The sequence below is a fragment of the Dendronephthya gigantea genome, unplaced genomic scaffold, assembly GCF_004324835.1.
Source record: "Dendronephthya gigantea isolate DGI-Jeju-01 unplaced genomic scaffold, DenGig_1.0 000160F, whole genome shotgun sequence".
Lineage (NCBI taxonomy): Eukaryota > Metazoa > Cnidaria > Anthozoa > Malacalcyonacea > Nephtheidae > Dendronephthya > Dendronephthya gigantea.
In genome coordinates this window covers 174,471-197,236 of record NW_021163170.1, presented here as the reverse complement: position 1 = coordinate 197,236, position 22,766 = coordinate 174,471, and the positions used below count along the sequence as shown (strand labels likewise).

At 34.4% G+C, this 22,766-nt stretch overlaps 3 protein-coding genes and 1 long non-coding RNA gene across 4 annotated transcripts; 1 reads left to right on the top strand and 3 right to left on the bottom strand.

Moving 5' to 3' along the window:
* Positions 1–356: 356 nt before the first annotated feature.
* LOC114537575 (phosphate carrier protein, mitochondrial-like) lies at positions 357–2,591 on the bottom strand. The gene is made up of 6 exons (XM_028558635.1): positions 2,389–2,591; positions 1,551–1,855; positions 1,288–1,469; positions 1,074–1,190; positions 792–958; positions 357–722 (listed from the first exon to the last, which is right to left on the bottom strand). Exons 1-6 carry the CDS (start codon positions 2,501–2,503, stop codon positions 565–567), a joined length of 1,044 nt encoding a protein of 347 aa, XP_028414436.1. The 5' UTR covers positions 2,504–2,591; the 3' UTR covers positions 357–564.
* LOC114537577 lies at positions 1,865–15,210 on the top strand. The gene is made up of 3 exons (XR_003688601.1): positions 1,865–2,047; positions 3,586–3,808; positions 15,091–15,210. It is a non-coding gene; the product is annotated as an uncharacterized LOC114537577 (long non-coding RNA).
* LOC114537576 (fez family zinc finger protein 1-like) lies at positions 4,407–6,071 on the bottom strand. Its single transcript, XM_028558636.1, has 2 exons — positions 5,826–6,071; positions 4,407–5,394 (listed from the first exon to the last, which is right to left on the bottom strand). Exons 1-2 carry the CDS (start codon positions 5,908–5,910, stop codon positions 4,475–4,477), a joined length of 1,005 nt encoding a protein of 334 aa, XP_028414437.1. The 5' UTR covers positions 5,911–6,071; the 3' UTR covers positions 4,407–4,474.
* On the bottom strand, positions 14,556–21,661 carry LOC114537573. The gene is made up of 7 exons (XM_028558633.1): positions 20,129–21,661; positions 17,583–17,751; positions 17,041–17,302; positions 16,742–16,960; positions 16,410–16,664; positions 16,073–16,255; positions 14,556–15,251 (listed from the first exon to the last, which is right to left on the bottom strand). Exons 1-7 carry the CDS (start codon positions 20,916–20,918, stop codon positions 14,916–14,918), a joined length of 2,214 nt encoding a protein of 737 aa, XP_028414434.1. The 5' UTR covers positions 20,919–21,661; the 3' UTR covers positions 14,556–14,915.
* Between the last annotated feature and the right edge of the window lie 1,105 nt (positions 21,662–22,766).

The following is a 22,766-nucleotide window of genomic DNA, read 5'->3' as shown; positions in this document are numbered from 1 at the left end:
CTGCTGATATAGTTTATATAATTTGATATACGTGATGACGCAATATATTCATTTTTATATATCTAGTTGTAACAGAGTAAATTAGAGTACAAAACCTAATCTGAAGTTAGCATTTTGAAGGCGAAACAGATTGAGACAAGACAATAAGAGAAGACAAGAAAAATGATTCTCTCTGGTATATTCCCGAGCTTTTGCGTCACATTCAATTGGACACGTAAGTTAAGAAAACGTAAGGTACCCACGAGCACACGTGGACAACGGGGCCTGCCTCGCATGTTGTCACACCAGAACGATGGGAAAGTAGATCTTTTTCTGACAAAACATGAGGAATTTAAAATGCTTAGGGTTTCTTCGTCGGGAGAATATGCTGTTTTTGAAGCTTTTTATTATCACTTCACTTTTCAGAAATGAGTTTACATTATGAATTAGATACAATTATTGTCCTTATAAAAAATTCCTAATGTTTTAATAGACTCGACGGTTTTAAAATAATTTCATATACATTAGATTATCCAGGTTTGTTCACATGCGCTACTGCACAGTGTTTATGAAGCTTTGAAATGTTTATTGAGCTTGTAGCTTTTGTTTTAAACTTTCTGGCATTTCAGGAGGTGGTGGTCGGGGTAACCGGAAGACAACTTTTACGGAGTCATAGATGAACCACTGAGCAGCGGTTAGGGTACCAATCATAAGAATACGAGGTCCTAAACCTTTCCATAAACCTGTAAGATAAAAAATAATATGTTTAGGATTGTGGTTGAACATGCATCAGGTTTCACCCTGTAATATACCTTTCATGCCCAGTTCTTTTGCAGCTTGTAATGGTGAACTACCAACATCGTTGTTGAGTTTAGATACAACAGTATCAGCTGGATGAGATACCACAGCACAAAATACACCAGCTATATATCCAGCAATGAAGGTCACAACCAATTGCTCAGACTTGGAACATTCATTCCTAAAAGAAAACAGATGAAAATCATTTTTGGAGCAATTAAAGACAGCCTAAAGAACAAAGCCTCTTTAAACTTGGCATTTTGGTATTGATGAAGCATCATCTTCTAACTCAGTACCTTGGCTTCGGAACAACATAGTGGTAAAGGAACTCAACAGTTCTTTCAAAGCAAGAGAATTTCATCATTGTGTAAGGAATTTGTCGTAACCAAAGTGGAGGTAAGCCCTTATAGAATCTGCAATGGAAATATTTATATTAAAATTTAAGTAAACTTTGGTAGGAATAAGTAATTAAAAATAGCGTTTAAATTGACATACAAATGATGAACTTACCCTCGAATACCTTCATCTTTCAATAATTTTGGTACTCCTTCCCTTAGAGTGTTAGCCCAGCCAGGGTTAGTTTGAATACGCACTTTGACTGCCTCCATTGGTGCCAAAGCTATATCAGCAAAGAATTCTGCACTTGCTGAGGCTGCTAGATATAGTGAAGTTCTCCAGGTGTATGAATATTCCTAAACAAAATGGAAATATTGATTAATAAGTAATTGAGTTTCAGGATAAAAATCACTTGATAACATTTAAAATATACATACCTCTCCAATCATATTACTGTAGAATATCTTAAATACTTCATAGAAACCAAATTTACAGAGTCCTTGCATAGAATAACCAATTAATGTTGGAGCCCATCCTTTAGCAAGACCTCTAACACCTTCCTCAGCAACAGTTATACGGAAAGCTTTACCAAGACTTTGATATTTTACAGGGTCTACTTGAATTCTGCACTTGACCAGATCAAGTGGAACAATGCCCGTGTGTGTTAAACCACAACTTAGAATACCACCAAAGCCACATAAAGCATAATATTTGGAATCACCAAATTCACAACTGTACTCCTCTAGAAAATTTTATAAAAAACAAAGTGGTGGTGTTATATAATATAAACAGGTGTGTGTTGTTGATAATAAGTGCTTGAACTACATGGCTAGTTCTTTTATATTTTAGGTGAAAAATAAAACTTCTGTCAACAATATGTTAAACAAGAATATTATTCTGTAGACAAGTGGAGAAACATGGAAAAATCAAACATGTATGTACATTGTACAATAGAGTAAACTACACTTACAACACAGTACTTTCATCTAAAGTTCAAATAGTTTTAAAAAAATTCAACTGAATTTAATAGCATGTATTTAGTGTACGAGTAAAATGATCTGTTCCAAGGCATTAATAATATTCACCAAGAAATTGAATAAACGGTCAACGTTTTATACTATTGAGTATTGACTAACATAAAATTTTGCTACAAAATCACATATTCGATTATCACATTAAAAAACCACGGTGAAAAACGCTAAATACGCCCAGTTTAGTAAAACACCAGCAGGTCCAGAAAGGCATAATTTCATAATCTTAACCAACTTTTAATACCTGAAGCAGCAGCCGCCATGTTGACTGATTTCTGCTCTCTTGTTTCACATTGTGCCTGTTGAACAGGACTAGAAAACGGACTATTTTTTGCTGCTTGTAATAAGCCAGAAAACATTGCTTCTTTCTATGATAAAGCTTCTATTTTGTCGGATTTTGTAAGAAAATTGTAAGTTTCTGCCGGTAGATGAATATAAGAATTAGAAAGGAAGACACGCAATGAACTATGGACCTTTTACGTCACACACGCCGTGACGTTGCTACGGTGACGTCATAGATTAAATAGCTTCCACTTCCTTCTCCATTATTTTTTTTATTTCGCTGTGCAATACTTCTTTATCTACTGTAGCCTTTTCATTTGTGATTTTACGCAAAAACGGTTGCAAACATTGTTCATTCACACCAAAAGTTAGAGTTTATTGAATATATATTGTAAATATTTTTTCGGTCTTGCGACTATGACTCAACTAAGCCCAAAGTCTTAGAATGTTGCAGAAGCTTTAAAACATAATTTCCTATGCCTAGATGACATATTCCCTGCATCTCTTGCACCAGAATCTGTGGATTTAACAGACACTACAGTCATGTAGAATCACTAGAATGGTCAATGGATTTGTTGATCAGTATGGCTATATAAAAATGTGTCTGAAAACACACTTAATACAACTGCTTTTAAATTACCTATACACTTTTTGACGTTTTGATGCAAGGGTTGTGTTGCTTAAGCTGTTGTGTTCTGAATAAGAAAATATCCGCTAGAAACAGTTTACTGAACAAATGAAATTTTCAATCAGTTGGTGAAGGAATAGCTACCAGCGGCAAAGATGGGAAAAGAGGGACGAGGATTCAGTTTGTAATTCGTTTGTGAATTTGCTTGAGAAAATGCAGTCAATGACCAGTAACCGCCGCAGGAAAAAAGCGACGGTCCTATATTGACAAATTCAATTTTTTTATTTGGTTGTCATTCTTGTATAACAACCTTCATTTGCCCATGAATAGATTTTTAATTAATATATTGGACGGTAATAACAATATATTGATCACTGTTGTTACGATGGGAGTGAACTGTTTGAAAATAGAAGACTCCAATATTGACAGCTGAGATTTAACATTATAATTATAATCTTATAAGAAACTTCTCGGTTTTGAAACGGAAATTAGCCAAATTGTAACTTTATTATATATGTATTATTTCTGTAGTGTTCTCTCTCAAAAACCGAGTTCAGCCAACAGTGTGAGAAAATATTAAAAGGCAGTGAATTCTGAAGCGCATGAAGTCATTTTGCAAACCATCAGTTGATTCAAACAAGACTGGCAGCTAAAGAAGTTATAAAAGCTGTAAAACGTCGGCTTTGTTGCATGCAATACATGTCCTGCACCACATCATAACGTCATCACCGGAAAGGAGAGACGAGCCAAGATAGTAAGTGAAGTTTAAAATGTGTTTGATAAGCAGTAGAGCTAATCAGTTACCGAACGCGGAATATCGTAGTTTTGATCATTTGTGTGGTGGGCATGTCTATATCCAGCAGACCCACAGAAAACTGAATTTTTTAATAGAATCGATAGCAAACTGTGTTAAAACATGGTAGACATTAGCTGCACTTGTAGCTGTGAGATGACCGAAATTTGAATTATGAGTTTACATTCAGTAAACGGTGTTCCAATTAACTATACTGGTATAGTTTGCATGTGGCTTGCAAAATGATTTATGAATTAATTTGAATAGGCGACTAAGAATGTATAATTTGAAAGCAGGTCTAATTCGTATTACAAATATACAGGTATAGATAGATGCATATTCAATGAAATAGATGCATAAACTGACATAAAAATTTTTTGCGGGTAACATATTGTACTAACCACTTTTATACACATTACTCGAGGTCAGTTAAGTTTTATTTCATTTCATAGATGAATATTCAGAACACGGCTTTTAGTTCAGTTTTGAATATTTTTAATACACTATAATATATATTTTTTAATTTCTATTGTCTTACTGATCACAGAATTAGAAATCGACAAGTGCTTGGAACATTCATTCGCGCTCTTTTTAGTTTAAATTTATTAACAATGTTGATATGATTTTTTAGTTAGTTTCATGAAGTTTTCTCATGTGTTTTTTAAGATCAAAGTTTCGACAGAATCCTTTTCCGCATTTCACACAAGTAAAAGGTTTTTTATCATTGTGTGTATGCATGTGGAATGTTAAATTATAAACTTGATGAAATGCCTTTCCACAAATATGACATTGAAATGGTTTGACTCCAGTGTGTGTGAGACGATGGTTTTTGAAATTGCCTTTTTGATGAAAACCTTTTCCACACACGTCACAAACAAAAGGTTTATATCCAAGGTGAATGCGCATGTGTGTGTTCAATGTCGATGAGCGATTGAAAGCTTTCCCACATTCTTTACACTGATGAGGTTTATCTTGAGTATGAATTATTTTATGTCTACATAAAGTACTAGCTTGTCGGAAACCTTTACCACAGACTTTACACTTGAAAGGGCGGGCTCCTGTATGGACCGGCATATGACGAGTTAGATTATAATGAGCATTGAATACTTTCCCGCAGATTTGACAAGAGAATGTTTTGTTGCCATTAGCACGTCTTCGTCGAGTGTTTTTCCGAGGCGTTTGTGGTTCTACATTCTCTTGTAACTGGCGAGAAGTTGTCTGAAAGGGGAAGAAAGGACCATTGGGCGGGTCGCTATCATCGCTTTTTGTTGGGGAGGGAATTATAATCGCTTCTTCTGTTGTCTGTTTAGGAACAACTGCGGCTCTTTCGTTGATAAGCTTCGTCTCAAATGTGTCCAACTTCGGGACAAAGGGCCATGCGAGGTTTACGGTTAAAGGGTCAAATATCTTTGCTATTGGGCTGGATTGGTTTCTTTTATTCTTAAATGTGAACGTTGGTTGAAGAACGTTTAAATGTAACGGACGCATGAAGTTTGGCAGGAATCCCCAATTGAGGGGTTTAGAAACCTCTTCTGTTGACGTCAACTCTGAAAGAATAAATGTAAAAGCCTTAGTATTGAAAGAATTCTTGTTTTTCCCTTTTTCAAGAGTTCATAGTAAAACTTTAGAAACTTGAAAAAACACCGAAAAGTTCTGAAAAACCCAGAAACCGCATTTTTGCTGATAAGTTGTGCCTCAATAAGGATTCTAAGTAAAGTTGTCACAGTTAAGTAGGAAAACTGAGTAAGATATGAATTTTTTGCACTGAATCAAGTGCATGTAAGTTTTGAAGATGTTTTAAAATGTTAATTGTTGTCTGCCTTTTTTTAAATTCGTTAGATGACTAACGCTATGCATAATTAACATTGTCTGTGGCTGTAATAGAATGTGTTTTGCCCAAGGGCAAAATTCATAAAGAATTTTCTATAGAATGGGTTTAACAGTATAATAATGTACATACTACGTGATATTGACTCACCTTTATTTATTTCAGTATCGTTGTCTTTGATGACTGGAGATTTGCTTTTCTTTGCGCGGAGTTTTACTAAGAAAGATCGTGGCATTTTCAGCGAGTCGTTAGCTTGTTGTTGCTGTTTTTGTGACTTTATAGAACTGGTTGAAGGAAAGGTTGTTGGTCAGGCGGTCCTTGATGTTCAGTTATTGTAGAATTCTGTTTGACTGCACCGCCAACTATGAGAGTGCTCTATTTAACTTCTTGAAGAAGAAATTCGTATTTGGACTGCAGGACTGGTTCAACTCGACGTATATGAAGGTGTAGGCGTTGTGATTCCTGTTCTCGAGATTTATTTGTTATTTTTTAAATGAAATTCTTTGCGTTTCCTCCTGCGATATTTCTGTCTCTTCTTTCTTGAGATGTTGACTGTAGAGGAGTCTAGCTCGTAATGACTTAATGTGAATGGCGCGTGCGACTTATTAATGACGCGTGTGCTCTTTTTGTCTGAACGTTTGTTGCATACAAATACAAATATTCATTATTCTAATTCATGCACACGCGCCGTATAACAAAGCCTCAATCACATAGTCTAATTATATTTTGGTACAAAAAATAGGAGCACCCCATTGCTGCAATGTCAATTAAGCTGTAATAATCAGGATTTACATTTGTCGTGCCCTCAAAGCTTCTTACGATATTTCATATCATTATTCATACGTTTTCAAATGTTTGTGTTGCATTGCAACTTCTTGTAACTGTTCTTATATTTGAAGATTTGTGTTGGCGTTAATCGACACTACATGGATTTTTCATTATAGGGACATGAATCACTTGCATGAGGTGTCGGGAAAAGTGGCGATAAAGATATATTACTATATTAGATTACAGCGCTATAAAAATATCACTGAAACTCCTCTCTCGCGGGCTTTTTTTCAATCAAAGTGCTATCGCCGTGTGTTGTTTAAGAATACGAAATATGAAAAGTTTGTTTGCGCCATTAGAACAATCATTTAGGTACAAGTAAACAGAGAATGTTATATTTGTTAGACAATCGCAAAGGCCCGTGTATGCAGACGACAACCGCATTCATTAGACAACCTTGTTTTTTCCGCGTTGCTGTGCTCTAAAAATAACATGAATACGCACAAAAATGAGCGAAAGATTTAACATTAAATATTTAGAGAGAACTCTTGATTGCTCAGCTATTCACCGATTTCAATTAACACAACAGCAAGCAAAATAATGAAAGCACGCAGTGATGACTACACATGAGATGAAATATCAGACTGAATACCTAGCTGTACGTAGCTACAACCAGTACATTATCTCATGCATGCAACTAGTAAAACTGCTTTGATTCGAAGAATGAAATTGATTACCAAATATTTAGAGAGAGATGTAGCTACAAAACTTATTGATTGCTTCGTCCCGTGTGGGATAAATTCGAATAAAATGTTAAATGCAATATAACGCGAATGAAAGAGAAATTTTTGGCAGCAAAGGCATCCAACTATTTCAAAGCAGTTTTAAAATTGTGTTATCACAACTGCAGTTTTAGGTTTAGGGTTAGGCTGCGTAAAATGAGTAAAGTTAACATATAACTAACTGTGTATAACTTTTCATCTAAATACGAGTTCGTATAAAAAACTGAAAAGGAGGAAATGATATAATGAAATAAAGGATGCAAGATATAATCGGTGAAATATGCAGCAGATATTTCGAGTACCACGATGCAACGGTCTTGAGTAAACGTTTACATGAAGTAGCTATATATATTCGTTTGTGTATAGAATAATTACAACTGGTTCTTCGGATAAACGTGGATGGATATATATATATACGCTATATATCGGTGTTAGAACTGCACGTTTAAATTTTTTAAACAACAAAATATATTTATTGCGCTTTTCCGGTACAACGGCTAATCAAGGATTTTATCTTAAACACTAGTAAATATGCAGCCATACAACTATACCTTTTTTGGTTCGAATTGTGAAGACTGATATAACTAAATAAATATTTAATGTTCATCAAGCGAATAATAATGTGCTCAATTTTTTGCGTTTTACCACAAGACAAAGATTAAAACTGAAGCTCACGAGTTATAGCTCAACTCGAGCCTCAAAGACGACAATGCCGCACACATTTGAATATCCTGGCCACCCGTAATAACAGCTTGACGTTATATTAAAATAGTTCTGGGGTTTAAAAACAATATTGCAGTATACTCAATGCTTTTCAACAAACGTGTAGGAAATATCGGATCGACTGAAGGATATGTTTATAATTACAATGATGTCTGTTGATGAGTGTATTGCCGTTTACGGAACCTGCATGTATATACTTTAAAACGCATTTTCAACCTAGTTCAGAGCAAGAATTATGATAATTATAAAGTGAGCGAGAATTTTTTGCGCAACAGCAATCGGTAATTCTCTTATTATAAGGTCGATGCAAATCCTGATATAACTCTATATGCGATTAATTGACATACTATTTCAACCTCGATACATTTTGCGAACAAGTAAACGTTGTGCAAACATGCATTTATGGATGTATTTGGATAGTAAAAAAAGTTTTCTTTTGTTCGAAGGCACGACCAAACCAGCTAAATTGGTTTGTTTGTTGAAAATCATATAAGGATACATATATATATATATATATATAATATCTATATATATATAAAAAGCAGAATGTTATTTATGTCTCGCACCGCGACATACTTGTATAGTCTTACATGCAGTTAACTTCTAAACTATGTACGAAACATCCATACTATATATATGGTCATCAGTTAATGAAAGAGTGCTACCGACACAATTTTAGGGTTAGCGATGAATTTAAATACTCGACTACATATATACATACATATATATATATATAGAGAGAGAGAGAGAGAGAGAGGGGGTCGTGCATGTTTCGGTGTGTACATGCATGTATTGAAGGTTTTCTTTGTTTCAACGCGGGATATCGTACAGCGTGTTGGCAGTATACGACAAGAATTGCAACACAAACAGACAGACAAATTAATTAATCTCATATAGTGTACACATGCATGGATTGTATAGTTCTTTACCGACATTTGACAAGAGATCGTTTGCGCTCCTGCATAGCAACTAACTATAATAGTGGGTAACGTTGAAAACATTCAGCATACTCTAGTCATTTAAAATCCACTGTACGTGTATAAACGATGCTTATAATAGTTCAGGAAATGTAGTAATTTTTAGCATTTACCCATGATACGTGCATGTTCTTGGAAAATTATGTTAATTTTTTTTTTATGATAGAAAGCTTGCATACATGGGTGTTAACAAAATATCAATATTCTATTTTAGAAATGTTTCCTTATAGACTTTTAAGTTGCATTCATTACTTTTTATCTTGATCGCAAGATTATTTCGATGCTATCTCTCATAAACCACAAACCACTAAAAATCCTATAAAAAAGCCGCAAACATTTTATTAAGCCTTCTGGCGATAAAATATTTCTGGCACTATTTTGTCTTGCTGAAAACTTGGTTGTGAAGGTATAATTGATATTGCATCAGAAACTTCTTTACTTCTCTTCGCTTAAGAAAAAAACGATACAAATCAATACAGAAGCTTCTGTTGAACTGTTGCATAAATTATCGGTGCATCAGGAATCGGTGCGGCTCAATTTTTAATACAAGACAGAATTAGATATGTTTTTATGTTTCCTATACTGGAGATTGAGTTTTTAACAATTTCATTTTCATAAAAAATGTTTTAACATATAATACACGTGTCAGTAACAGAGGGAGCTATGCCTATGACAAGCTTTAACAATACTATGTTGTTTTGACGAGTAACTTCTTAGTTATTTAGTTCCAGTTTTTCAGTCTCCGACATTAAATTAGGAATGCATCAAACCGAAGCTCATGCAGAACGACACAAGCTTGTCGTGTAGTTTATTTCAAATGCTAAGAATAATATTATTGCATCCACATTGCACATCTGTATATTTACTATATACTCCGGTATTGTTTACTAAGCCTAGACTTGTGGATGGGATATTTCATGTGTCTCGTAGCCTACATAACGATATACTTAGTTGGAATGCTTAATCTGATACATTTAATATGAAGAGTTAATGAGCGAGGTTATTTAGGATTAGTGATGATTTCAAAGACAGCACGCGTTCCCCAGCATGATGTCTGTATGAACACTTAGTACACTCAGTTCTTAAATCACCCCCTGTATGTCACATCACCTGCCATATCTTTGCAATATCTTTGTACTTATTAATCATGGATGCCATAAGACTCTGCCAGACCTAGTGAGGAACATAGTCAGTGTTGAAATGTCTGCATGGATTACCAGAATTATCGACTAGCCTGTGTTAATGTAGTTCTGTTCGGGTCCCTAAAAGATTCCTAGGGCAACTATAGATTTGTGGATAGTATCGTCGAATAAGCTACTGCATGTGGTTTGTACCTTAAAAATACTTAAAAGTGAAGGTCTTTTCTTGTGGTAGTGTAATGACTAATGAAGCTCAACCTTTTAGCAAGGAAAAGTTAACGGCTCTTGCATCTTTAATATTTTGCAGTTAAGTTGAAAAAACGATGGCAGCGTCATTGAATAGTTGTGGTTTACTATCAGACAAAGTAACAAAAAGAGTATATTTGGTTGGCACGGCTGTCTTACCGCGTCAATTTATTGACTAACTTTATGTTGTCGCATGTACAACACAGTTTCACTACCTTGCTTACTGATCCTAAAATAAACTGGAACATGTTTATTGAAGCATCAATTGTCGTTAATGTGCCTTTCTTTTTGACGAGTAAATTTTGTAACTATCAGTTTCTATATAATGTTTTTCTAACGTACCGGTTCATGCATGTGTTGTATACGGAATATTTCATCTTTATTGATAAAGAGATATATGAAATTGTATGTATGCACCTATGTAAAAATCTTTCGTTAAAACTGTATAACTATACCTAATATCAATTCATGCAACGATAAAATATTTCAGCAGATATTATTAAAAGTATATTCAAAGTTGTACAAGATGATTTATCATGGGGATATAGGAATACATCAGTTGATGGATAGAAATGGTCGGTTATAGATTATTTTGTAGATATCTCTAAAAAGAGTTTAAGCATTGCCGTAGAGTATAGCGCCGTGAGACGCCAGGAAGTCTGCGCAGAATAAAGTAGCAGCATTTAAAAAATTGTGATTAAGCAATGAAGCACTTGTCATAGACATTTTGATTGTTCAAAAATGTATAGAAACTCATTTATAATATCCAAGGGTAATAATTTATTTAATGATATCGAAAGAACACTTCTAATTAGTTAATTATTGACACTTAAGCTTCGACTAAGTGTTTTCAAGACAATTACAATATAAGTCATCTAATGGCGCGCATTTGAAATTATTGTCCTTGTCTTGGTTCAATAATAGTTCAATAATATCAGTATTCTCTGTTCTACCACTTCGGCCTAAGATATCTTGTTCTATGATAAAAAACACATCTTTACTGTTGAGAGTCTGTACGAATATTTGTTTTCCATTCACATGTATAGTGAAATGAAGATGCGGACTCATGTAAAATGGCTAAGGCAGATAATATATTGTATGAAGCTTAGATCTCGATAATGTCATGAACAGGAGAAAATAATCACTTTCTAAAAGACAACCATTTCCTAAAGAAAGCAATACACGTGGAAGGAATTTCTAGTAGTTTTAATAATGCAAGCAATTTATCTACGTTTTGAAAATTGCTTGAGCAAACATTCCGTTGGTCTTCTTAGATTGGTCTTCTTTATATGTTTTGCGGTGTTTCTTTATGAACCTTATGCATCTTATATTCTGGTTGTTGAAACAATTCAAACGACTTTTAGCTTAGATAATTCATAGGTATATATAGAAATTGCATGACAGCCTGATGAACGAGGATTGAACATGCATCGTTTGAACACGTATCTTTATGTCTTTAAAAGCTAAAAAGATCTGTGATTTAATCTTATCTCTTATTCATCCAGACAGGCATTTAAGATTTATTGATAAAATTTAAGCTAGTTATGAACTATTATGATGTACGTAATCATTTCTTTTTTAAGACACTTTTGCAGCTGAAGTAGTATGAAATATCTTATAAATATTTAAAAAGGGTCAAACATGAGTTCCAACAGTTCCAATCAACTACGTATTTCATTATTTCGTTATTCAATGGTCTTGAAATTTGAGAACGTTTTTTAATCTAAAACCTTTATTAAAGTTTGTCAATAATATGCCCTTAACCAGGAAAAGTTCCGGACGAGAGCTGAAAAAGTTTCAATTATTAAAGTTGATTGCAAATTGTTATTTGCAAATTATATGAAGAATTTTTTGGGTTTATGGTTAAGTTATGAAGAAATTTTAGTAAATGCTTGTGTTTTACGAAGACATGAATGGAGAGCAAACCAAAAACAATGATATAGAAAGATATAGACAGGTGCATGTATGTACCTATTGAGAAATATTTATGGTTTTCATTTATGATTATAATCCCAAGGTGAAGATAAAATAGGGAACGAATAACTGGCATGTTAATGATTTAATGTTTGGTCTCATGAGTTAAACCATCTGTTCCTTTTAGAAAAGAGAAACTTTAATTCTTCGTTTAAGTCTTTCTAGTCCCATCTTTTAACCGAAAGTCGGAAATTAAACAGAATAGCTCCTCGGAATTTTTTATTTCTGAAGTGCTGATGAATGAATAAATATAGGTATAAATATGATACAATGGCACGCTGATTTCGTATTGTCTAAAGTGTTGCAATTAAGATGATAAAACAGAAAATTTTCTTTTCGAATGATGAATGCGTTCTTCTTTTAACTTAGATGCACAAGGTATATGCCATATACAATAGTTTATTCATAGCTATAATCCGTGAATATAAAATAGAGCAAACAAACACACGAGTGTGGATGATCTAAATAAAGACATTGAATCGAGTCATAATACTTTCGGCAAACCTTGGTTATGATTTTGTATGACCCCCCTGTGTTAAATATTGAAAAGGTCGCGTGGCGTTCTAGTGTTCTCTTATTACTCTATTTGTGCACTTCATTCGTGGCTCGCGACATTGTTATTGTTTATTGTTAGCTTGATTAGAAGAGAGCCCGTTGAATAATAAAAATATTAATTATAACATTATCAATAACATTGATTCTGTCGCGTGTTGCATATTTAGTATCTCCATTTCCATTTATGAAACAGTTTCCTGTTCCAATTTATTGTCTTTTTTTTCAAAGCAAGCTCGAATTCCTGCATTAGTTTCGCTATTACTGTTTTTTTACAAATGAAGCATGTGCATATGACCAAAACCTCGTAATGAGTGTTACGTTTGTAGTATGTTTCCTCCTAACTACAGATAATGATTCCATTTTTCATTGGAATAAATGTGACTAATTTTTTCAAATTTGTATCTATTTTGTTTGTTGTTCAGTCCTTTTAGGAAAGGACGCTATTTATTGTCGTTTTGTGTTAGCTGGGTATGCAGATTACGGACGATTGCTAGTGCAGATTAGAGGTGGCTATAGGAACAAGATGTTTTTCCAAATGTACAGTTACCCTCTTTAGATTTAACGGCTTCATATTTACGTCAATTTATAGATCTTTGTGAACTAGACCTGCTCTGATTTTTGATAATTATGAGCTGATTATAACAAAAATTATGTCCCCAAAAGTATAAACGTTTCTATTTTTATTGTTTTTCTATCTTTTCAAACGTTATATATAAACCTAATGGCTCGCAGCAACTCAGTCGTTGAGAACGTCCTCCATGGCAAATATCAGCTCTATACGTATAGAATAAAGGATTCAATCATGATTCAAATATCCATGAAAGTATCATAGGATACACGATAAAGAAGACAATATAGTGTTTTTTTTTATCAATTCCGTTCACCATCATTTTGTGTTTATCATATTGTTTTGTTCGGCGCATAGCGATGTTGGCGCGTGCGTATTCACCACATAACAACGACTCGACCTAATTACTTTGGGTTACTCAAGCAGCTCGTGCTAGCTACGGAGACTTTTTGTAAGCAACATAACACACATTGCAAGGCACGTGTCTCGAATAATTTGCGTTTTGTGTGGCTCCATGAGTTTGCAATGTGGTAAAATTGGGAAAATTCTAAAGAGGTCACCTATACCTGTGGGCGTGGCTCATTCAGCAACGAAAATTTTAGTTATTGAACTTTATTTCTATAAACTATTATTTTGTGGGCATGTGTGCTACTATACGTATTGAGCTAATTGCGACTGTTGTGAACTTCACAACGAATAAAATCAAAAAAAGAACGGTATCTCAAACTAATGTCAGTTATTGTAGCTTAAAACGATCACGTTTCCATGCATTATATTATAGTCATGTAGATTTCAGTCACTTGGGTCATTGAAAGCTGCAAAAATGTTGTTCTGAGGTACTGGTCTTTTCTATGTTTATATAATACTTACTCTTTCCGTATTTATTTGAATTAAACGAATAGTTTCAGTATCTCTTCCCACCTTTTTAAGCGATGATTGCGACAACCTTTTCGTATATTTAATTTGGAGACTAAATTTCGAATAAATCTGAAACGGACATGTGGTGCGATAAAAATGAAAAGTCTTTACACTGTTCGTTAGTGTGATGAAGGTTTATCACGAGAGAAAAATGAAATGACAAACCAGAAAAAGTTGTTACACAACATGTGTCACACAACTTTATTTTTTATTATTACACGACACGAGGAAATGATCTATATTGATTTATTTTATACATCGGCCTCTTTTATTAACGACTGATGATAAGAAATGGTTTTCCCAAACTATACAATGTTGCATTGAGATCTTACAAATCTGGCAGATTTAACCCGTTCCCTGTATATTACTTGACTTATTGATATTAAATAAAAAAGGCAGATTTTAAGTTAATATTTTGTCAAAATGTGTACTATATAAACACCGGAATTTTTACTTCGTAATACGCAGTATCTGGTCTTGTTTATATAGTCTTTCCAATGTAGAATTGTATGTTATTTCTATTCAGTATATATATAATATGTATATTTTCAATTCCAGTCATTTGTTATTGCATGTACAATATAGTGATACTAGTGTTTCTTTATGTTCTGTATGTAATCATTAATCATCTTGCCCATATAAAGCAAGGGTAGTTCACCTTGTCTTAATACTTCATAATGAAAATCACGAACATTAAATTCCTTTCCGAGTTTCGCTTTAGCCTTATTTCGATATTCAGAAAATTTTTTTTCTCCAACCATGTAGGCTGTACCTTGCCCAGGCGCGCTTTGTAACCGCGTGATCTCTTTCTGTATACCGTCACTTGTATCCAAGGCATATTTCTCGTATAATGAAACTGCTTCTTGGCGTTTCATTCCCAGGTAATGTACACCAACATCAACTTTAGCTCGTAAAGCAGCAAGAATCTAAATTTATAGCAAATTTATGAGTTGGAATTATAGCAAATAAATGAGTAAATTTATAAATGAGTTGGAATTTACAACTCTTCCGATAAAGCTCCCCAATAGTTTTATTTACTCCCTCCTTTTTCTTGTATTTCCAGTAGCTACTTTTGCTCAGTGATCTTAGTACCATGCAATTGCAAAAAATATTATATTCTTTCAAACATTTCACAAAATATTTGAAGAGTAAGTGCTCCTTATGAATTCCACTTATACATTCAGTCTTCATTGAGGGCCTTCCACTTGAGCTAGACTCAAGTGTGAGTAAGCCTTTATAATACTGGCGCCTTGTGTCTATCGTACATGAGCAATTGTACCAGTCAGGCTACAGGGGGTAGACACGTAAATAACCTAATTTATAAACGTTTTCATTTTTTTTGTTATTAAAGTCTCATATTGTATGTAGCAACTTTTCCCGACTGTATGTGATTCATAAAGTCAACATACGTAAAAAAAAGCCATGCTGGTATGTCTTTTTAAATCAGGACTACTGTTTTGTCCACTCCCTGCATGTGATTAGTGGAAGCCGTAGATATAGTTGGGAACTGACTAACTCTATTAATACGCTATGATTGATCAGGCAAAACGTCATATTTGTCGCGTCCTTCTATATGCTCTAGCGTGCTTTTTCACTTCTTTCATAATAACCTCTATTGAACAGTTTAGGCAATCTTTTAATTCTTTACGTACTTTCTTTTGTATAGGGCCAGAGACAATCTTAATATTCTCTGTTTGACCATAAAAGTCCCATGCATACGTTTTACTGGATGCATGAACCTTCATACCTGATGTTTTAGCATTCCATATCTTTGCATATCATTTTTGTACAAGTTCATGTCTGTGTCAGCCACGTCTTTTTCGATGTAGGTTGCCCAGCCTTCACTAAATGCAGCAAAATAGTTTTTTCCTAATAGCCATTTTCGATATTGATCACATTTAGTTTTGAAATGTTCTTTTACGCCTTGAACCTAAAGAAGAGTAAAAAAATCCATTTGGACAAATAAATTGTCCCAGAAAAACAAATCCCGTTCTTTCTTGTCCTAAAACGCTATTATATTTATAAACACCATGTAGTATCACACTAGATTTTGATTCAACCGTCGATGACATACTTAAGATTACCTCAAGATGATGTCCAGGATAAGCTTCATGTGCCATGACTGTTATCTCCTCATACTTGGGTCCAGGTCTTTCCAGAAAGAATGGTATAAATATTTTCGCTAGGTTTGAACACTTATCATCTCCCTCACTATAGCTATGATAAGGAATCGCTGGACTAAAGTCAAATCCAACGGTTACGTTGCAAACAGGTAATATTTTCTTCTCTCCCTTCACGTAAAATGCTGTCTGGACCATCTTTTTTAGATTATTTACTTTCTAAAAATATAGGAATAATACTGAATTTTGTGAGGAGAAACACTTGATACTGAGAAACCTTGTTAGAAGGCACTTACCACTTTAGCAGATTGTAACCACTGAGTCATGGCCTTCCATCTTTCAGGACAATATTTTTGCGCCGTTTCCTCATCGTAACATTTCATATAGGGCTCAGAATATTTAGTTTCATTTTCAATATTGTAGAAAAAATCATCACTTTCAAGTTGCAAGCGAAATTTCTCTATTGCTTTAAACTCATCATCTTCTTTTGTCCTGTCTTTTGCAATCTTTACTACCTGCATAATGGACACAATGGCGGATATCATCAATGCAAATTGCGTTTTTCAAATTCCTTACCACATCTTATAAACTATACCTGCGGGTAAAGTTCGTTTAATTTATGGACTGCCATGTCGTGAACCTCTTCAGGAGTTATATCATATGTTGTGAAATGTTTGAGTAATAAGAGATATGCAGAGCTACCATTAAATTTTTTACTGGCACCAGGAAGACGGCCAGTGGTTGGTTTACTCAAGTTTGCTACTCCGTTCGTGTAGATATAGGGAAGTGGTAGGGAGGCAAAGCCACTTGAGATATTGCTTGGAGGACAATGAGTTGAATAATCGTCTTCTAAGTACCTTAAGAATAAAGAAACTGTATTAGAGTGCATGCATATATTTATAAACTAATTTTACAGTCACACTCATTGCTGTTTAATTTCTGTTTTCACAATCTTACTTTTTTTCAATAGTGCTTTGCTTAACTCAAAAGTATTTGACAATAATATTGCTGTTTGTAATTTTATCCTTTAAAATAACAAAATCCATGCAGTGATGCCGGATTTAAATTAACTAGAAACTCATTCTTTCCGACAAGGTCGACCTGCTATATCTCTTGCTAAATCCTAAATTGTATTACCTTAGAAATTCACTCAAAGGCCTTCCAACATGGTTGAGCAAACCGTCTTTCAAATACTGCTCCATTGTAACATTATGTTTTTTACTCCAAATTCCTTTTTCCTCCTCCGAAATTCCTTGTAAAGCACCCGTATCTAATAATTCGACAATGTATTTTTCATCAAATATACCTAAAGAAAAAACATATTTGAAGTTATACCCTGAATTCAGCTAAATCCTCACTATGAAAGAGATCTTGGGAAATGTGGGACTTGTGGAATGTTAAACTGTCTGAACTGCCGGAATTATCATTAGAGGTTGTTGAATTGTTATTGTCTTTAATAATTTTTTATCATAATTATTATGCATTCAAATGCAAATTATTATAGTTTTTCTCATTATGCATATTCAAATAACTAACGGCACAAAAGCTGCAAAATTGTTCATTTTGCAAAGTTTTGAATTTGAAAGTCCAAGACAAACGAGAAATTTAAAGTACAAAACGAACGATGATTTGATGATTTTAGTCGAATTTATCATTCATAGCTAGTCTAGCACTAATTTTGTCGAAATTGACGAACTTACACAACTCGTACGTGCAGATAACACCACCAATATAAGGCCGCTGTCAGCCTGGCAGTAGACAAGTTTTATGGTAAGCTTCAGAGCAGTGCTTTACTAACGTTTTTACTGAGCTATATTACTAACTGTTGCCAAGTTTATGTAGAAGAAAGATCGTCGGAATATATCTGATATATACTGAGTATACGAAATATATTATTGTTCGCTCTGAATTTAATCAATTTCTACTAATGCAAATCGCCATTTTATTCTTCTAATTATGCATGCATGACACAGTGGCCTCCTGTCCCAAATTTCTGGCAATGTGCAGCCTTTCCTGACATGGTTATTTGCGGCTTTTGTATCCCGGATTTCTCTGCTCAAACACCTCTCTTTATATCTGGACAAGCGCATGTCAAGACTTATGATAAATTGAAAAATAATAGATAATCATCGAACCTTTATGTTGACATGTTTTAGAGTGACCTAGTGTTACAATGATTCAATAATTATAACATAGAGTTTGTTGGAATATTGGGATCCTAACCCAGGAACGCCTTCTATTTTCGTAGCAAGTCTGAAAATCATGTGTATACAAGTCTCAATATGTTTCATTTAATATGTGTAATGTTCATAAGTCCTAATTGTCTTAGCTATTATCATGTCATGACCAATTCAAGAGGATTTACTTTCATAACTATACTTAAAACATGTTGGATTTTAACTCTATAAATAAACCACTTAATGTAAATGATTGAGCGCAGTTGATGAAAGAATGGCACTTCTTTAAGTGTGTTAACACTGTTGTATAAAGATATCCACTTCTTCATTTCCTAATATTGTAAACTCTCTATTTATGGTAGTTCTATTTTTTTCAAATATTTGTAATATTTGGGCGATGATGACTTTAACAGTATATAACATATTCGGGTATCATTAAACCATTTATATTAATTAATACAAGACTTCTCTGGGATAAACGTTTACGTAATTTACGTTGATACGGCCACTTAGTTAGATAGAAAATGCATGAATCCTAAATAATTTATCATGTCTCGTTTGTTTATTTCATCAGGGCTGAATTTTTTTCCCGTATTTCTAGAAATGGGGCGTGGATTGACAGACAAGATGGTATTATCGTGGAGTAATTCAATTTCGTCAACTGAGTTTTCTTTCAACGAATGATGTCTGAACTGTATGACATTCTTAACATGGTTTGTTCCTGCAGACAGTCTTCCAGTGTGACTGGCATAAAAGGTGCCGAATTATTAAATATCTTTTGTACATTCGAGGCAATTTTCTTTTTATTCTTAGATCCAATGATAAGCATAACACGCCTAAGCTCATCATGATTTGAATTGATTCCTAACAGGAAACTTACAGTCCCAAATGGAATGCGATAAAGTATTTCATTGCATTTGATTTTGAAATAAGACACCGATGTGTCATCTCTAATATTCTATTTTCAAAGATTATGCACTAGGATATGATGTTGAGGCAGTATATTTACCATGCCAACTCCAAATAAACCTTTGTGTTGTGTATGGCCTACATATCGTACTGTCGTAGACCAATGATGCAAAGGGGCGTAGGAATTTTGAAATCAGTTCCTGAGTCCCGCAAATGCGATTTCCTGCATTTTTGGGGTAATGTTTTTACTTTAGTTTTCCACAATGTTTTTCACTGTTTTCGATTTCATTTTCCAAATTGATTATACCAATGTCAGTGACACAATCGTAAATAACAGTTTTATAAAGATCTTAATCTGTAATGTCAGAACACCAACCTATTTATTGCTAGGAAATATCGTGTTAGAATACGATTCAAATTAAGATTTAGAACTCTTTCAAAAGAGTTACAATTTTTGACTATTTAGCTACTTTTCCATCTGTAACCATCTGTAAAATTCATTTTTGCTGTTCATATTTGATCACATTTTATTTTCAACATCCTAATTAGCAGGTCATAATTAAATAAGAAGATAATTATATTTTTCCTCATTCTTACCATATGGGCCTTTCTTTGCAACCGAGACATGGGACATCTTAAAGTTCTCGAGACCAGCACGACAAGCGACATCAGGAAGAACTATACCAGCTAAAATACCATTCTTGAGGTTCTTAATTCTTTGTCTATACCCTTCGCTACATTTCTTCATAAAATCAAAAGTTAGTTCAACATCATGCACAGTTTTAAGCTTGATTTGTTTTAATGCATCTTCTAACAAGAAGAGCAGTTCGCAACTTTTCTGCCAGCAATATATATTTGGTCCCAGTAGCCAATCTCCAATTTCGTAATTATTCTCATAAGCCGGAACGCCAAATGTATTCACCAAAAATCTTTTGTACAACTCAAACGTCAAGCTTTCATCATTGGGCATTGTGATACTAGTCTCAACCGATTTGAGTTCTTTAAGCAAGCTTTTAGCTGCTTGTGTTCGTAGTTTGTATAAGGCTGGAGTGAAATTCATGTATAAACGTTGAACAGTTGCTACTCCATTTTCGCTCTTCAATAATGGACCCGGGTGTACTTCATCGTACTTAGATTGTATCTTTTCGTACAATTCTCGTACTCGAAGATTTTGTTTGTTATTTGGTTGATCACAAAGACTTTCATTCTCCCTAATAAAGAGAAGAACTGTGATCGTCACGAGTGCTCCGATCCCAAACATACACAATAAAATACCAAGTAAAACAAAAGATTTTTTCTTTGGTGACTTATTCTTTTTCCTGATATCTGTATCTATATTGTTATTCTCCACAATATCTAACGCTTCTGTTGATTTGTACATTTCCATGGGGCAGTGCTTGATCCTGAATGCAGGAATGAAGTTTCCGTATTGAATGAAATATTTTAGTTCACGGCTTTAAATAGCTCAACCGTTTATCTAAACTTGTAAATACATTCTGAAGATATTTCCGATTGAAACATTGATTGATATAATGAAAGCCGAATGGTATACATCTTTCACTTCCTTATTTGACAATGATCCTTAGCCATGTTAATTTTCCTCACGTTTTAAATCATCCACGTCTGATTCTCGACACACACAATCGTGGTTTAAAAATTGTGCGTCCCCTGCGGTAGCCAAGAATGTAAAATGATCCTTGGAAACAAATTGAGGTGAAATTTAGATGACATTATAGTTTGTGGCAAATTTGGGGTCATAGTGAGAATTACAATTTATCATGTGATGATTAGTTGGCGGTTTAGATGTCATGAAAACTTTATTATTTTGCGCGATGCTGTTTGTCAAATATTGAAATTATTTCTTACGCAGAGTATATATTGTTTTGGCGGCGAAATCCTAAACATGCAAGCCCCTATGGTTTAGAGCAGGCTTCCTATAGTCGACTGCGCTACCTGTAAATCTTTACCTTACACGATGACGAGAGGAATCAATATCACAATATAAAACGATATATGTTGAAGAACAGAAAAAGCCTACAAAATAATCTTAGTTACTATGCTGAAAAATAGGTACGCCGTGCGTACATATGGCTAGCCAAATTAATGGACGACTTGCGCTTTAGAGTAATTTTTGATCGAAGTAACTAGAAGAATATAAATCATCACAGCCAGAAAGATCTTACTTAAGTTAGTTCAAGTGCAAAGTTTGGCTGCGAAATTTTGTAAAATACGGAAAATATAGCCAGGTGAAGTTGGCACATTTTGTATACTTTTGTATGACGTGCGAAAACACACTTAGTTACACACTTTCGGCCGTAATACAAAAGTATACAAAATTCGTGAACTTCACATGGCTATATTCTCCGTAATTTACCACAATTCGCAGCCAAACATGCCAGTTTTACTAATTTTTGTAAGCTCTTTCAGAAAATGTCGTTTTTAAGAAATTAATCTAAAGCTTAAGTCGTCCATTGACTCTGATCAGTCCGATAGTTTTCAGGTGATCGTGATCAGTGTCTGGGTCTATGATCCAGTTGTTCATATAAATGTACAAAGTGTGTTTTTAACAGTGAACGTAATAGTGGAATCAAAGTGGCAATTAAAAAGGAATAAAAGTTTTTATAAGGTTTAAACCTTACCATTACCTCTCGCAAAATATACCCCCACTGAATATTATCGCCCAAAAACACACCTTTCGCCGAACGAACGCGCATGCGTAAATACGGCAGTCATCTCGTGTATAAACGAACCAAGTTGCACTGACGAGGCGTTGCAATTGAACGCCAAAGCCTACCAAAATCACTACAAAGCCTCGGCTTCATCACTGGGGAACCAAAAATTGCGATACATTCCCTAATTTCCAAGAGACAGTGCAACGTCGTTCCCAAGGTTTTCCGTGGAGCGAAGTAAAAGACCCTGGGTACGAGGTTGGAGTCAGTGTATGATGACCAAAAACCCTGATGTTCCCTAATGACCAGTAAACGTCATGATGACCAAAAACCCTGATGTTCTCTAATGACCAGTAAACGTCATGATGACCAAAAACCCTGATGTTCTCTAATGACCAGTAAACGTCATGATGACCAAACCCTGATGTTCTCTAATGACCAGTAAACGTCATGATGACCAAAAACCCTGATGTTCTCTAATGACCAGTAAACGTCATGATGACCAAACCCTGATGTTCTCTAATGACCAGTAAACGTCATGATGACCAAAAACCCTGATGTTCTCT

Excerpts from the sequence above, each read along its gene's own strand:
- LOC114537575 (XM_028558635.1), bottom strand. The coding sequence starts at position 2,503 with ATGTTTTCTGGCTTATTACAAGCAGCAAAAAATAGTCCGTTTTCTAGT. Across the intron at positions 1,856-2,388 it reads CATGGCGGCTGCTGCTTCAG|AGGAGTACAGTTGTGAATTT; the intron begins GTATTAAAAGTT and ends AAAATTTTCTAG. Across the intron at positions 1,191-1,287 it reads AAAGATGAAGGTATTCGAGG|ATTCTATAAGGGCTTACCTC; the intron begins GTAAGTTCATCA and ends TTTCCATTGCAG.
- LOC114537576 (XM_028558636.1), bottom strand. The coding sequence starts at position 5,910 with ATGCCACGATCTTTCTTAGTAAAACTCCGCGCAAAGAAAAGCAAATCT. Across the intron at positions 5,395-5,825 it reads CGATACTGAAATAAATAAAG|AGTTGACGTCAACAGAAGAG; the intron begins GTGAGTCAATAT and ends TTATTCTTTCAG.
- LOC114537573 (XM_028558633.1), bottom strand. The coding sequence starts at position 20,918 with ATGGAAATGTACAAATCAACAGAAGCGTTAGATATTGTGGAGAATAAC. Across the intron at positions 17,752-20,128 it reads TGCAAAGAAAGGCCCATATG|GTATATTTGATGAAAAATAC; the intron begins GTAAGAATGAGG and ends TTTTTTCTTTAG. Across the intron at positions 17,303-17,582 it reads CCTTTGAGTGAATTTCTAAG|GTACTTAGAAGACGATTATT; the intron begins GTAATACAATTT and ends TTTATTCTTAAG.